General features: G+C 36.3%; 1 protein-coding gene across 3 annotated transcripts in view; it reads left to right on the plus strand.

Annotated features, from left to right (window-relative positions):
- VWA3A (von Willebrand factor A domain containing 3A) overlaps window positions 1-12,799 on the plus strand; it is a 28,304-nt gene extending 15,505 nt beyond the window's left edge. The window contains exons 17-30 of one of the 3 annotated variants that reach the window (XM_057416855.1): window positions 97-295; window positions 740-810; window positions 1,731-1,889; window positions 3,430-3,520; window positions 3,958-4,055; window positions 4,207-4,359; window positions 4,942-5,056; window positions 5,619-5,763; window positions 6,249-6,393; window positions 7,399-7,550; window positions 8,400-8,526; window positions 9,146-9,243; window positions 11,358-11,420; window positions 12,605-12,799. In XM_057416855.1, coding sequence (XP_057272838.1) covers window positions 97-295; window positions 740-810; window positions 1,731-1,889; window positions 3,430-3,520; window positions 3,958-4,055; window positions 4,207-4,359; window positions 4,942-5,056; window positions 5,619-5,763; window positions 6,249-6,393; window positions 7,399-7,550; window positions 8,400-8,526; window positions 9,146-9,243; window positions 11,358-11,409 — 1,605 coding nt within the window. In that variant the 3' untranslated portion in view covers window positions 11,410-11,420; window positions 12,605-12,799. The remainder of the gene's footprint in view (window positions 1-96; window positions 296-739; window positions 811-1,730; window positions 1,890-3,429; window positions 3,521-3,957; window positions 4,056-4,206; window positions 4,360-4,941; window positions 5,057-5,618; window positions 5,764-6,248; window positions 6,394-7,398; window positions 7,551-8,399; window positions 8,527-9,145; window positions 9,244-11,357; window positions 11,421-12,604) is intronic. The other 2 variants (XM_057416856.1, XM_057416857.1) reach the window with 2 other exon arrangements.
- The last annotated feature ends 1,736 nt before the right edge of the window (window positions 12,800-14,535 follow it).

Here is a 14,535-nt window from a genome sequence, read left to right on the forward strand (position 1 = left end):
TATTTGTGTGTCAGTTCAGGAGTGAGTGAAGTAGATGGGAGCACATCTGAGCACTACTAACGTGTTAATGTTTTTCCCCTCCCCTCTGTGTTCCAGCACACAGTCAGTGCTTATGTGGCTGAGGTTTGCAGAGGTTTTGATTTACAGCTTCATGTCTGTCTGTTCAGTGTAATGGAGGAGGTTGACTCTAATGGGATCATTCCAGCCCGCTATGCTAACCCAACTGAAACTGCAATTGCTTTTAAAGAAATAGTACAGAGAGCCAATGGGAGATTTCATTGGTTTGGAGAAGCAGGTATGTGAAAAGGAAAGTCAGCACATACTTCTTTTTCATCAGTTAAGTAATATTTATTAATGCCTCCCCCATCAAGTAGTTTACTTTTTTTTAGGATGTGGTAGTATTGTACTAGCACTGGGATATAAACAGAGGTCCTAGTTTGATGGAAGCTTTCAGTTGTATTGCAGAATATTATAAAAAAGCCTTAATGCAGGAATTTGAATTTTTTTTTAAAATGTTTTAATTCCACTAGATATTTTAAAGATGTGCATTTAAAATATAGTTGCTAATGTGTTAGTTCCAGACTGCCTGGACCTAACAGGAAAACAAAGGCTTATAGGAAACAAAGGCTTTTTGATTCTTTTCATTGATAATTTGGCATGCTTTACAAATTGATGTATATTTTTAAAAATTATATATTTTGTACACTTAAAAGTTGATTAGCTTATATTTGATTATTAGGCATCTTTGAAAGTGATGATATCACTATTATTGTGTCTGAAATGGAAAAAGCAAGCAAGTACTCCCAAAAGGTATGAATTATATATATCTCCTTAAATTCTCTGTTTCTTCAGAAAAAAATCACCAGTGTTTGTTCAGCTGACAGTGCAGAAGATTGGACAAAATGAAAATCCTTGTAAGATGGGCAGGAATGCTTGAGAGTGTGAGAATAGTCACCACAGAGTAAATATGGCCTAGAAAGCAGTTGTACAATGGCACTGAAGTGATGGGTGTTGGAGTGGCCATGATTCCGTATCAAATACAAGGAGCTTACAGTTGAAGTGATTCTCCTTTTTGTTGCAAATCCTATGATGAATTCTTCTCAAATAGAATTGTTCTTTATAACTGTATATATATAAAATGTATACAGATGTATATATAAAGAAATATGTTAAAAAGTTATATATATTCTATAACAAACATAAAATATTATGTTCCTGTAAGTCACACTTCAGGGAGGGTTCATCAGTGGCACAATACCTTTGTTCAATTCCGAAATAATTGCTTTCTTAAATGTACTAGGGGTGTAGAACTAGACCGTATCTATATTATATGCCTATATATATTATATTTATATACTATATAAAGCTATCTGAGAAAGTGACTGAGGCAGTGTACCCAGCCTGGCCATTTGGTGGTTGTGCGTTACGAAAGTGTGGTTAGAAAGATATATGCAGCGAGATCTATGTCCAGAGGTCTATACGGCTTGTTGCATGCAAGTCTGAGTCACAGAAATCTTTTGTTTAAAAAGAAGAATTGGTTGATATTTAATGGGATCTTAAAATATTTTGTTGCCATTTAATAATTGCATATTCTTGGTTTATCATCTTCCAGTTTGTTCTGGTCTTTTTATTTTTATTAAAGTAATAAATACAGAATGGCTGGCTTTGAAATGTTATTGACTTATATTTCATGTATATGAATTACTAAATGCTGTGAACTTCCATTTCAGTGTGCATTCCTAGTGGAATCCTTAAAGCAACGTTCAGTAAATCAGTCTGTTAATACATTCATACCAGAAGGAGACCCAAATGTGCTTACAAAGAAAGAGAAAAGAAGGCCACAGAAGTTGCCATCTCCTAAACCCACAGCCCTCAGTCTGGCTAGAATGGTTTGAAATGGTCCTATTTTTAATATGCTGTATGTTTTAATTAGAGATCTTACCTGCCTGTCAGATGCTGCGCTTTGTGAGAGAAGTGCTCAGGCTGAAAATTTGCAGGAATTAAAACAGCACTGTGAGGGTACCCCGAATTGACACTGTAATTCAAATTCAAAATGCTACATAAACAAAAAAATACATCTTATTAATTCCCACTAAATAATTAATTATAATGGAACAACATTGCAGTGTCTAAAATTGTCTAAATAATCCCTCTTCTGACTTCAAATATTTAGTGTTTAATGAAAACAAAGCAGAAATGTGCTTTACCGAATTACATCTATTTTTCAAGTCCTTCTAGAAAGTACTGAATTTTTTGGTATGCTGCTCATTTCCAGATAAGACAGCTGCAGCTGAGTAGCATGCCTTTGGCCACACAGAGAGACAGCATGAAAACTAGAAATAGGATTCAGGATTTGTTTCCTGCCTGCTGTGCTGATTGCCATGGAGTTCCATTACTGAGTTTGGGATTTTGCTGATGTTTTCCTTGTTAATTTTGACTGTGTGCGCATCTGTTCTGAGTAGCTTTGCTATCTGTAATATATACAAATATCCGGTGCCAGCGCATACCACTTCAGTATAGAAACTACTAGATAAGAACTTCCTATTGCAGAGAATGTAGTTAACTTTTGACCTGGAATTTTTAGGTCTCATCTTTGAAATGGGAGTGACACCTTAAATGTAGGCATGTTCATGTGTCAAAGAACTGGTAGGTAAGCTCAAACAGGTCTTCCATGCTATTTTATCAAGATCAGTATATGCTCAACACTTCTTCACAAATGCAGGAAAAAAGTAATCACTCACAGATGTGACAATGTAGCATTTTTTTACAGGGATTAAACTTGTAGGAAACTGATACAGGTTTGTCTGTAGACGTTTGGGGATATTTCTAGTTTGTTATGTTTTATAGTATGTTATGTTGGGAGCTGGACTAGATGACATTTGATGGTCCCTTCCAACCCAAACATTTCTATGAATCTGTTACATATAGTATGTTATTTTACATTAGATGTCAGTTACTTGAAGTCTCTATCACAGCAAAAGTCTGAGCCTAAAATAGGGTTAAACAAGTATTCATATTGTTTAACAGACTGCTTATCCCCTAGAGGGTTAACCCTAGAAATTTCTATACCTAAAGTAAAAACAAGCGATGTCAGAGCTAAATTTCAAATATTCAGTAGAACTCTGTAGAAACTATATAACACTGCCATTACCATACTAGACTGCTCCTTCAAGTTGCAAAAATGGTCCAGACTCATCTGCCTGGAGATGTTAGTCTTTACTTTTAAGGCAGGAGATGAAATTGGCAAGAGCAATTAGAGTTACTTAACCTAGCAAGAAACAGGTCATCATGGCAAGTGCTGACTTGTCAGAAGAGCCAAACAGGAATCAGAACAATGAAGGGTAGTTGTAGTTCTGAGTAATGACATTTTGACTGAAACACGTTTTAATTGCCTTTTCTAAAAATTATTATTACTATATGTGCTTATAGTATATTAAAGACAACCATGATGCAGAGAGAAATGCTTCCAGAAGAGTACAGGCATGGTGTCCTACTAGTGCCAAAGCAGAAATTCCACCAGGTCTGTATAGATTAGGGGCTTTTTGTCTTCGATTTGTTTTGTGGTTTGCTTAAAACACAGTATTAAATTAGGGATTTAATTGAAGTTTTTAGAAACACTTGCAATTGTAATGCTGGGGATGTGTTGGGGAATTTTGGTTTGTTTTTGTAAAGTCCTTTGAGATCTTGTGGTCAAAGCTGCTCTAAAGAAAAATAAGGATGCAGATGATTATGGAGTATTTTTTTGCAGGTGACTTTAAAAATCAGGTTTTTTTTTTAAGTACTTTGATATATAGAAATTTTGCATTTGTTTTCAAATGCAGAACTGTGTATGAAATGCTTGTCTGTGGGGCTGGGGTTGGTTGATTGGTTTGTTTTAATCCACAGTCACATCTGAATCAAAGGCCTGTGATTTAAACCTCAAGCTCTCAATACTGCTTTCTTCATTTTCTTAACTAGGTCCAGTATACCAAAAGTATCCAAAGGTAATGTGCATAGGAAAGTCTGTTCCCTCTGTTACATTGCCAAACAAAGAGGAAATCTGTTCAAGCAGAGAGGTACTTTGCCCCTTACTAATGAAATGCCATTTGAGAATTATCCATATGAATTAATGTGAACACGTTAATTGTGATTCCTTACAATGTATTGTTACTTAATCTGTTTTACTATTTACTAGCAACCAGTTGCTTCATCTGTTTGTCTTACCAGTGGCTATCCAAGTACAGTATTAAAAAGCTTAAACTGGAATTGCCCCAACTGCTGTTTGGTCCCGGCTGTACTCACCGTCAGAAAATTGTGGCATCGCTGCACAAGAAAGTGTCAGCAAAATACTGCACAGTCTTCCCTAGTGTGGAAATTGATGTAAGCATTTGCAGACTTCATCTGCCTACATCATTGAAAGGTTTTGTGTTTAAGACAATGCATGTTGATCAGCATTTGTGGCTTGCTAGTGTGATATTCCCTTCACTCTTCCCTGGTTGTCTGTCTGAATCATGTTTCTGTTAGAAAGCTAGAGAAGGTTTCTTGTGGTGAATAAAAGATCATTTAGTATGTTTGAAGTGGAAAATGCATGGAATCTGGAGAATGCATCTCCTCTTTTCATACAGTGTGGAAAACAATTTTAAAATTTTAAGTAAAGCTTTTAAAAATTATATGTGAGTAAAAACTGGAAAAATGTTGCATTGTTAGGGTTTGTGCACCACCTGGGGAGAAGCACAGAAAATTAAGTCCAGGATACTATTGCTCTGTTATACCTACAAAAATGTCAGAGATAATGCAGCTGGCTCACCTCTCTAGTCAAATTTTGTTGTTCAGCTCAACTGGCTGAGATGAGAACAAGGCTTTCCTCATTTGGGTAAACCCACATAGCAACAGAGTCACAGAAATTTTTTTACGCTCTTTCATAGAAGTGAAGACAAACCCCCCAAATCTTGATTTTTCCAGGGAGTTGTGAAACATCTGCAGTTTCAACCTAAAGAACTGGAAATCTACACTGAACAACTGGAGAAAGTGTTGCGGCGATATATAGAAAGAATACAGTGGCTTCTGTCAGGTACTAGTGTGCATCTTGTGTATAAAGCACAGTTGAAACATACATAAAATATTCTTGTCTACTGCTTATCATACAATAAATCTGAATATAAATCTGGACCTCAAATATAAATAAAAATAATTGGTTTTGCATTTCATTGACTTTTTAAAATGTATTTTTATGAATACAAGAACACAAGAGAATTCATTGTCTGTGTAGCTGAAACATCAAGCTTGCTGTGAAATACTTAGGGCTATGATATAAACTTCTCCTTTTTGTATGTTGTGTTCAGAAATTTAAGGTTCCTGGTGTCAAAAGCTTTGTATCCATGGAATATATACAATAACATCAACAAACAAAATTAGCTTTAAAGTTTCTTTTGCTAAGAATGTGCTCTGCTGGTGAAAAGTATTTTGATCCCTCTCTTGCTTGTTGAACTACCTAGCTGCACACAGATTAGAATTTATTTTGTAGAAATATGCCTAGAATAACCCCTACAAACTAAAGATTTTACAGTATGCTCAATAAAATAATATGTTCAATAAAATAAGCCTATGTAATGACAATTAGTTTTAATGTTCTGGCCCAGGAAGCCGAAGATTGTTTGGTACCATTTTAGAAGCAAATGTCTGTATTTTGATTGATACATCTGGTTCCATGGACCCATATTTGCCACATATCATGAAAGAACTTACCTCCCTTATCTGGGAACAGCTGAGAAAAAATAAAGTCAGGTACGATGAACTGCTGATAAAGACTGAAATCTGCACTACTTATTATGTCATAAGATTACTTAATAACAAATAATACAGTACTGAAAAAATACAAGTAACTAAGATATGTTGGTACATAATACACATGTGACATGAACTGCTCTTTCTGTTCTTTTTAACCAACTTTCAGTTCTGAGCTCTTTAAGATTTGAGCCTCATTTGCCTGATGCTGTTCATCCTTTGGGCTCAGAATACCCATAGATATTCTGTTCATGCAGAATGAGATATGCTTTCTGACTCTCCTAAAGCTGAAGACTTTAATCCAGTATTAGGCTCTTGGGTTTTGTGGGGAAGAGAAGTTGGTTGGGTTTTGTGTTTGATTTTGTTTTGTTTTTTTCCTAGTGGGTTTGCAAATTTGTTTGGTTTATTTATTTCAAAACTGGCTTATCTGAAGTGACTGATAATATTGATTAGGGTTTAATGTTGTGGGCCATCTTTCTCCTTAGGTTTAACTTGCTGAGATTTGCCGAAAATACAGAGACTTGGAAGGAGTGTCTTGTAGAGGCAACTGACGAAACATGTCACAGTGCTGTGCAGTGGGTGTCCACATTCCACGCTGATGGTAATACATGCACCCTTATGGCTTTACAGGTTAGTAAATTGTATACTACATTCTGGCGAAGACGCTGTGTCTTAGTGATATAACACTTTCATCTGACTGGTCATGGTTTAGGAAAGTTATTTGGTCAAAACATACAGCATTTTTACATGCAAAACATTAATGGATCTAGAATCAAGCCACTGTTTCTGTCCTCAAGGCTAGTAGATACTAGAATTCATTACTCATACTGAGTTTAAGAAAAATTTGAAATAACAGTAGTTGCATTAGTATTTGTTTTCAAATACTAGAGAGAGAAAATAGCTCAAAGTGATGCTAATGCACAGCTGTGGCAGTGAGATACTTGCTATGAGCCAAATGGGGATTTTAAAGAAGTGGTGTTTGCTGGAATTTCATGAGCATTGAGTACACAATCTTTGAACTTCAGTAACAGGTGAATAAACTTTTCTCTTTTAGAAATTTAGTAGTAGTAATAATTTAAAACAGAGACTGAAATAACTTCGAATTTCATGAGATTTAAAATGTTAATAAAAAAAAATGTTGCCTTAAATGCATGGTTCTTCTTTCAGACACCCTTGGAGTAAATTTTATGGAATTCATCATGAATCAAATCAAGTAGAACTGTAAGGCATGTCTGTATTAAAAAAATGTTCACAGAGTCAATTACTGTAGCAGTTTTCAGTAATACAAAAAGGCCAATTCCCAGTGACCCTGATTTGCAGACATTGAGCATCTTTAATTCTTACAAAATGTTACGCTAAAGCCTTCTGTTAGCAGTTCTCCAAAACCCGTTAATTTGCTTATTTCAAGTTTTTGGTGATGTTTTTCTTAGGAATATATTGCATTATGCTACAGATTATCTACTTGGTTATTTTTAAAATTTATATCCTTATTTTTCCATATGAAGTGAAAAGCCAACATTCATTTGATTAACGAGTGGTAAATATGAAACAATACTAAATCATTGGAATAGTGTTTTCATTCTTAACTTTTCATATAAATGTACTAATTATTTAAGTTTATTTTCTACTTTTCAGAAGGGTCTCAGTTTCCAAGGTATAGAGGCACTGTACGTATTGACTGATGGAAAACCAGACACCAGTTACAGTCTGATTTTGACAGAAGTTGAAAGATTGAGAAAGAAACAAGATATTAAAATTCACACTATTTCTTTTCACTGTGCAGACAGGTATATGATACTTTGCAAGAACAATAAAAACTTTAGAATTAGTTTATTGTCAAGCTGCTGGACAACATGCTCAGTTCACTGAACGGTATGGTTGTCATTTTTCAAGCCATTAAAGGGGGATGTAGTAGAGTGCTCGATACATAGAATTATTGGATCTAAGTTGAAAAAATCAACTTAAAAGTATTGTAATTATGAATATTTTGGGTTTCTTTATTTGCATATCATTTGATTAACTGGTCAGTAGCCAGTAACTATCTGTTCAGGTTATCTGCTAGTGAGGGAGAAACATGTCACTTCTGATGAAAAGTTGTTCTTTTGCTGTTTCTTTCCAAAGAAATCTGCTAGTTAATTGTGGATATTTTAGTGTCCCGTTTTAGGATGGAATCAGTCCTTGCAGCTTACTTGAAATTAATGGCTGTATGACTATTTTTGACTTTGCAGTGCTAGTGCTTGGGAGACAGGACTCTAAAATAATGATGTATAAATGGCAGTACAAGTGTGTGACTCTTAGCAGAGTCTCCTGGCTTTCAGTTTTCTCCCCATATGTAAAATATGAACTGCCCTTCACCTGCCAGCCTGGCTTCTGGATTTCTTGATTTACTTTAAATTTTGGTTCCATTGCTACACTGAACGTTGTGTCCAAAAATAGCCTGTTACGACAGCTAAGCAGTGTGTATTCCACATTAACAACTGTTAATGAGAAATGATGCAGTGGTTTATAGTCATGTCCTCCAAACCATTTGTTTTGGTGTAATATTTTTTTGAGGAATTCTTAGAAAGTCTTCTTCTATTGCTGTTGCTTTCAAAGAAATAATTTTCCTTAGTAACTTAGTACTTTGTTGTTAACAGAGGAGCTAATGAATTTCTGAAGAAGCTTGCTTCCCAAACAGGAGGGCGCTACCACTGCAGTTTTGGAGATGTGGATGGACAATTAGCAGCACACAGAATGTTGGCAGAGGGGTTTGATGATGAAGATGTATGTTAAATGGATTGGTTTTGTTGGGTTTGGTTTTGCTTCATTTCAGCTTAGTTCTTTACTAATAGTCACACTTCATTTGAAAAGGAAAAATCATGAGAAAAATAAATAGAAGATTCATAAGATACTTCACATTGAAACTGAAAGGAGACTTTTGAATATCTGGCTTTGCCTCTCTGCTAGCTGCCTTGGCCAGGTGATGAAACCCATGAAAGAATTACACAATGCAGCATAGTTTTTGAAAGAGAAGCAAAAAAACCCAATAATAATCTTGCATTTGGACACTGTGGATTTTAAGTTAACTTTAGCTTTTACTGTGCCTTCTTAGCCTTGCTATCTTGTATTTCATTTATGTAATTGTAAAATCCTTACACTGTTTGTAGCACTTCAGTTCTGCAGCAGGAAACCTCGGGGATTGCCAGAGCAGAAGAATATGTTAGTGAACAGAACCATGTTCAATCCAAAGTTGCTCTACTCTCCCCTTTTAAGACCAAGACTTTCTCTGCAAGTAGATAGGAGGAGGGAGATTGACAGTTTAGGCTCAGGTAATTAAGTTGGTAGAAATTGAAAATAATAAATAGGTGCAAAATAAAGAAGAATATTTTAATTCTGTTTTCAGGATCCAGTTTTCCCGTACTTTGAAGGAGATGATTTAAAGAAGCTTACTCAAGAAGTAGCAAAAGCTAGAGGTTTCTTAAAGCAGGCAAAATCTTTGAGGTATTAAGAATTTTTCAGTAATTGCTTTTGTATTTCATGAACGGAAGACAACAATATATGACTTTGTGTCTGATATTTAAAAAGGAGTCACTGTTTCTTTCCTTGTGCTGTCAATTTTAGTGGGTTTTTTGAGGCTTAGAAATGATATGCAAGGAAGAGGGACTTAGTTTTAAGGTTTTACACGATTAGCTACCATCATAGTAGAGGATCTGAGCAGATTCTAACGTATTAAAGTTCAGGGCTGTTGTTTTCTCAGTTATTCCTCCATTTCTTGCGTCAAAGCGAAATTACATTAAGCTGTTCCTCTCCTTCCTTAGTTCTCTCATTTGCCAGATCAATATGTTTCTCTTTGCATGGATTATTAAAAGAGAAAATTGTCTCTTGTGATGTAATGTTCTTTTTAGAAGAACATCTTTAGAACATCTTTTACCTCTTCCTTTTTTTTATGACTTCTTACTTAGAAATACAAATTGCTTTCATTTTCCAAAATCTTTTTGGGCTCATCCTGATTTATCTAACTGCATCATCGTCTATTCTCTGTCTGCTAGAGCTATATTCTCTGCATGGAATAGTGTGAGATCTTTCTTCTGTTGTCAGACAATCCCTTCTCAAACCATTTACTTTTCAAGTTACCATCAGTCTCCCTTTCTTTTTGCCCCTAAAGACCTGTACATTTTCTACCAGCCTTTTTCCTGGGAAGATTCCCTAAATCTTCCACTTCACTTCTCTTATATTTCCTGAAGCATCTGACAAATTAATTTTTCTCAGAAAGATCTCATCTCTCAATCTCAGACTTTTTCTGCTTTCTAAATAATTTGACTCTCCTTTTCCTTTCTCTGTTAAGTCTCAAGCCTACCGGAATAATTTGTTCTGTTACAGAATCATAGAATAGTTAGGGTTGGAAAGGACCTTAAGATCACCTAGTTCCAACCCCCCTGCCATGGGCAGGGACACCTCACACTAGACCATGTCACTCAAGGCCCTGTCCAGCCTGGCCCTGAACATTGCTGTGGATGGAGCATTTACCACTTCTTTGGGCAGCTTGTTCTAGTGCCTCACCACCCTCACAGGAAAGAACTTCTTCCTTATAACTAGTCTGAACTTCCCCTGTTTAAGTTTAAACCCATTACCCCTTGTCCTATCACAGCAGTCTGTGATGAAGAGTCCCTCTCTGGCATCCTTGTTGGCCCCCTTCAGATCCTGGAAAGCTGCTATGAGGTCTCCATGCAGCCTTGTCTTCTCCAGGCTGAACAGCCCCAACTTTCTCAGCCTGTCTTCATACGGGAGGTGCTCCAGTCCCCCGATCATCCTCGTGGCCCTTGCCTGGACTTGCTCCAAGAGTTCCATATCCTTCTTATGTTGAGGACACGAGAGCTGCACACAGCACTCCAAGTGGGGTCTCATGATAACAGAAGGGGAGTGTCACCTCCTTTGACCTGCTGGTTATGCTTCATTTGATCCAGCCAAGGATACAGTTGACTTTCTGGGCTGTGAGTGCACAATGTGTCTTCCCCTTTCCTTCTTTACTGTAATTTTTAGCTCCCTTCTTTCTGCATAGAATAAGAACATGGTGCCAACACTCCTTAGGTTTGTCTCCCTTTCTTTTCTTTTCCTCATCTTCTCTTCAGCATCCTCCCTCAACATGAGGTTTCCTTTTCCGTTAGCCATCGTATAACAGGTAACAGTAAAATGTGATGCCAGACAGAGGTATGCGAGTGGACTCTAATGTGCTAGTTTCCTGGAAGCAGCATAGCCCTGCTGGCACTGCATGCCATCTGTATCTCAGCAGTCTGAATTAGCTCGGATTGCACACCATTCCATGCTGCTTCTGGTATAATTCAGAGTTAGTTCTGATACCTGCCTAGAACTGGAGTAAAGGACAGTTAAATTGTGTCATCCTACCATTCATTGTTACACTTCCAAAATGCTAATCCAAAACCAGAAAGTACCATTTCAATAGTAATAGCAGGCAAAAAAGCTTTAAAATGCAATATATCTCCTTAATGAAAAGATTTTCTGTCACACAAGTACATGGCTAAACAAAGATACGAAGGCACTATATGTCTCTGTGAAAAGCTGTGTAATTCTTTAGATTTTGTTTTTCTTTCAAACAGGTTATTACTTCAAAAATGGTATATAAACCAAAAGGACAATTCTGGCTTTTAAAAAATGCTCAGGTAAATACCACAAATAGGTGATAGTTTATGTATTTCAGTAGAAGGATAATATCTCATAACCCTAATGTAAAATATATTAATTTCCAGCAGTGACTTTCTGCAAAGTTGAAAACATTTGTAATGATTTTAGCTCTTAGCTGAGCTAGCCCACAGTGTAGCTTTGTACACAAAGAACAGTTCAAAGGAACTATGTCGTAAAAGTAGGAAGGGAAATGTGTATTTGTAGTTATTAATGGTTTAGCTCTTTCAAAGAGCAAACAGCTAAGCACATGAGAGGGTTAGGACCAGATGTAATGGCTGTAATAACTATTGTTACATGGGATGCATGATTTATCAGTTAAATGAACAAGGCTGATTGAAAAAGCCCCCACAAATAGTAAAGACAGTCTCAGCAAACACAGAACTGTTGTTACAAAGTTGTGGGAGAAGCAGCTGGACAAACTAAACCTCTGGCAGAGCCAACCTGCTTTAAAAATTACAGGAAAAGAGATACTGCTGGATGGAAGTACTTTTCTCAGCATTAAGCAAGACGGAAGCATTTGTCACAGAGCTGTTTGGGAGGAAAAGGTAGACATGCAGACAACTACAGAGAGTTACTCTAGAGAACTTAGGCCTGCCAAGATACTCATCAAAGAACTGGGTAAGGCAGAGATGTAGTGAGACTGGTTTTTAAATTCTTATTTCTATAGCTGAGGTTTGTATTTTGGTTTATAATCATTGCCCAGTCATTCAAAGAGAAGGGAAAAAATACTTAGACCCACTGGTTAAGAATGCTTGCTTTCTTCCTGGAGAATGGAATCTGGAGCCTGGTCAGGTATGTGCAGAATTCAGCACATAAAGGCTGATCACTAAAGAGAGGTGCTTGGAGAGGATACAGATATATAATCACCCTGTAGCAGCAAGAAAGTTGTTACAGGCATATAGAGACAGAGGCTACTTTTCCATGGCCATCTCTGTCTTTCAACCTTCCAAGGTAAACTATTGCTTGTAGAGTGTATAGAAAGACATACTTGTAGAATGATTAAATTAAATATTTCCTTACATGTAAGTAAGGAAAACTGAAAGTTAATCAAGTTAATTTATACTAGTTTTCCATTACCATTTTGCTAAGGGTAATGGTGAGCCTATGCAGTTTATGTATTTTGAATTGTATTTTTAAAACTATTCATGTGCTTGACTTGTAGGATTAAATTTTAGATGAAGAAAAGATGGAAGAAGTTTGGAGTGGTACCACTAGCCTGCTTCCTTTCAGAGTGTGCTTAAAGCTTACAGCTTCAAGGAGAAAGAGGGAAGATGTATTCTTTGTTGTCTCAGCTTCTGGAAGAAGTTACAGATAAGTGCTGCTGACTTTGTAGGACTCAAAGTAAATCAAGCCCTGAACACTAAAGGCTTATGTTTAAACATATGTAAGAGGATATTTTTCAATATAACTAATGCAAATTTTAAAAGTGTATGTGTATTTTTAATGTAATTAGTAGTTATGCAGGGTCACAGCTTTTGTTTCTCTTCTATTCTGCTGCATCATACTAATAATTGCTTCAATCAGTGGTATGGCCAAGATAACTTTTTTGGCAGTTGGTTTGAGACTCCTTTGCTGGTGCTCATTATCCCTAACAGATGGGACAGGTGGCTGTGATACTAGAAAGAGAATTCTTTGTGCCAGTTTTGTGTCAGAAGTCTAAGAAATAACCTTAGTGCAGAAAAAAGGCTTGGATTGAACGTTTTTGCCAAAGAAGTTTGCTTATACTTATTTCACCACATTGTTTCTTGTGTTGGCAGTAGAGAAAGCTTTAGAGTTGGTAGCTGAGAAATCATCAGACATACAAATAAGCAATGTCTTGTTGCTGATAAAGCCTGGTTATATTTGGTTGTATAACCAGACACTGGCAGTCTTCTAAGCAATTTTGTTAGGTTCTTATATGTTTCCTGTCCTAAAAAGATTAAAAATGTTTGCTAGTACCATATAAGAAAATGAAGTTTAACCTAACTACAGTGATAAAGCATATATTTTTCTAGTTGATTTATAAATATGAAATGCACTTTGCTTTTTTACTGAGAAACTCTGCAATGACAGCTCATTGCTATTTTGTAGATGTTTACTGTTGTCTTTTAGAGGGTTAAGAGTTCATCTCATTTGTTTAATGTATGTAATATTTAATAAAAATGGATTCAGACTGCAAAATTCAGACACTTGATCTGAATTTGTTTAGGAGCCATTTGCATGTCTGAGTGCCAGCTGATGGGAATGAATGGGATGTACCTTCATATGGATGATATCTTTTATGTCCCTCCATCTGTTTTGCCTCCCTAAGGAATTAAAAATTTTCTACCATAAAAGGCTCTTTTTAGTGTTGTATGTTCAGCAGCTGACTCCTGCATTCCATGTTAGTACCAGCCTACTGTGGACTACTGCGTTTAAAATGGTGTTTTGTGCTATTCAACACCACGTCTTGTGGCATATATGTTAGCATATATGTTGGTACATGTGTAACTATTGAGATGCTTTGATATGAAAATGTTAATTGTAAATAGGATCATTACATTTTCATTTGGGGTATGTAAATATTAAATGATGAAATATACTTGTGCAGGTATGTTAAATTACATCAGAGACTTCCTGTGAAATAAGATAATGCACATGTCAGATTTTGCAAATGTGGATAAGCATCAGAATCTGTCTGTGTTGTTTAGACTGCATTCTGACAAACTTCTCATTTACAGCCTTTTGTTTTTCCCTGTGTAATATTTGGTGTTCAGAGATTTTACTCATTCAAAACACAGTGTCTCTGTAGACTGATCGTCAGTGCATCTATCCTAAATTCATGGCAACCTACACTAATGCTCACCCCATTACTCAGCTGTTCTGGTGTAGACTGGTCATTTGTTTCTGTGGGTAGAGCATAGCAAGTTTCTCTGGTTCCCTTCAGCATGCTCCCAGATTTGCAGAAGGTGTTAGGAATTCAGGAATCTTCTTTTTGCTGGTGGTGTGAGCTCAAGGGGGTTTTAAGTTCAAGAAAAATGCAACTGAAAAGCAAGGAACAAATGTTGATGTTAGAATCTGTGTAACCACAGAAGCTATGAAATAGTTGGATGTTACAGTATTTAGCCATTACAT

This window comes from Pezoporus wallicus, unplaced genomic scaffold, assembly GCF_028554395.1.
Source record: "Pezoporus wallicus isolate ANWC-B61680 ecotype Strahan unplaced genomic scaffold, APGP_CSIRO_Pwel_v1 scaffold_7392, whole genome shotgun sequence".
In the NCBI taxonomy this organism is placed as follows: Eukaryota; Metazoa; Chordata; class Aves; order Psittaciformes; family Psittacidae; genus Pezoporus; species Pezoporus wallicus.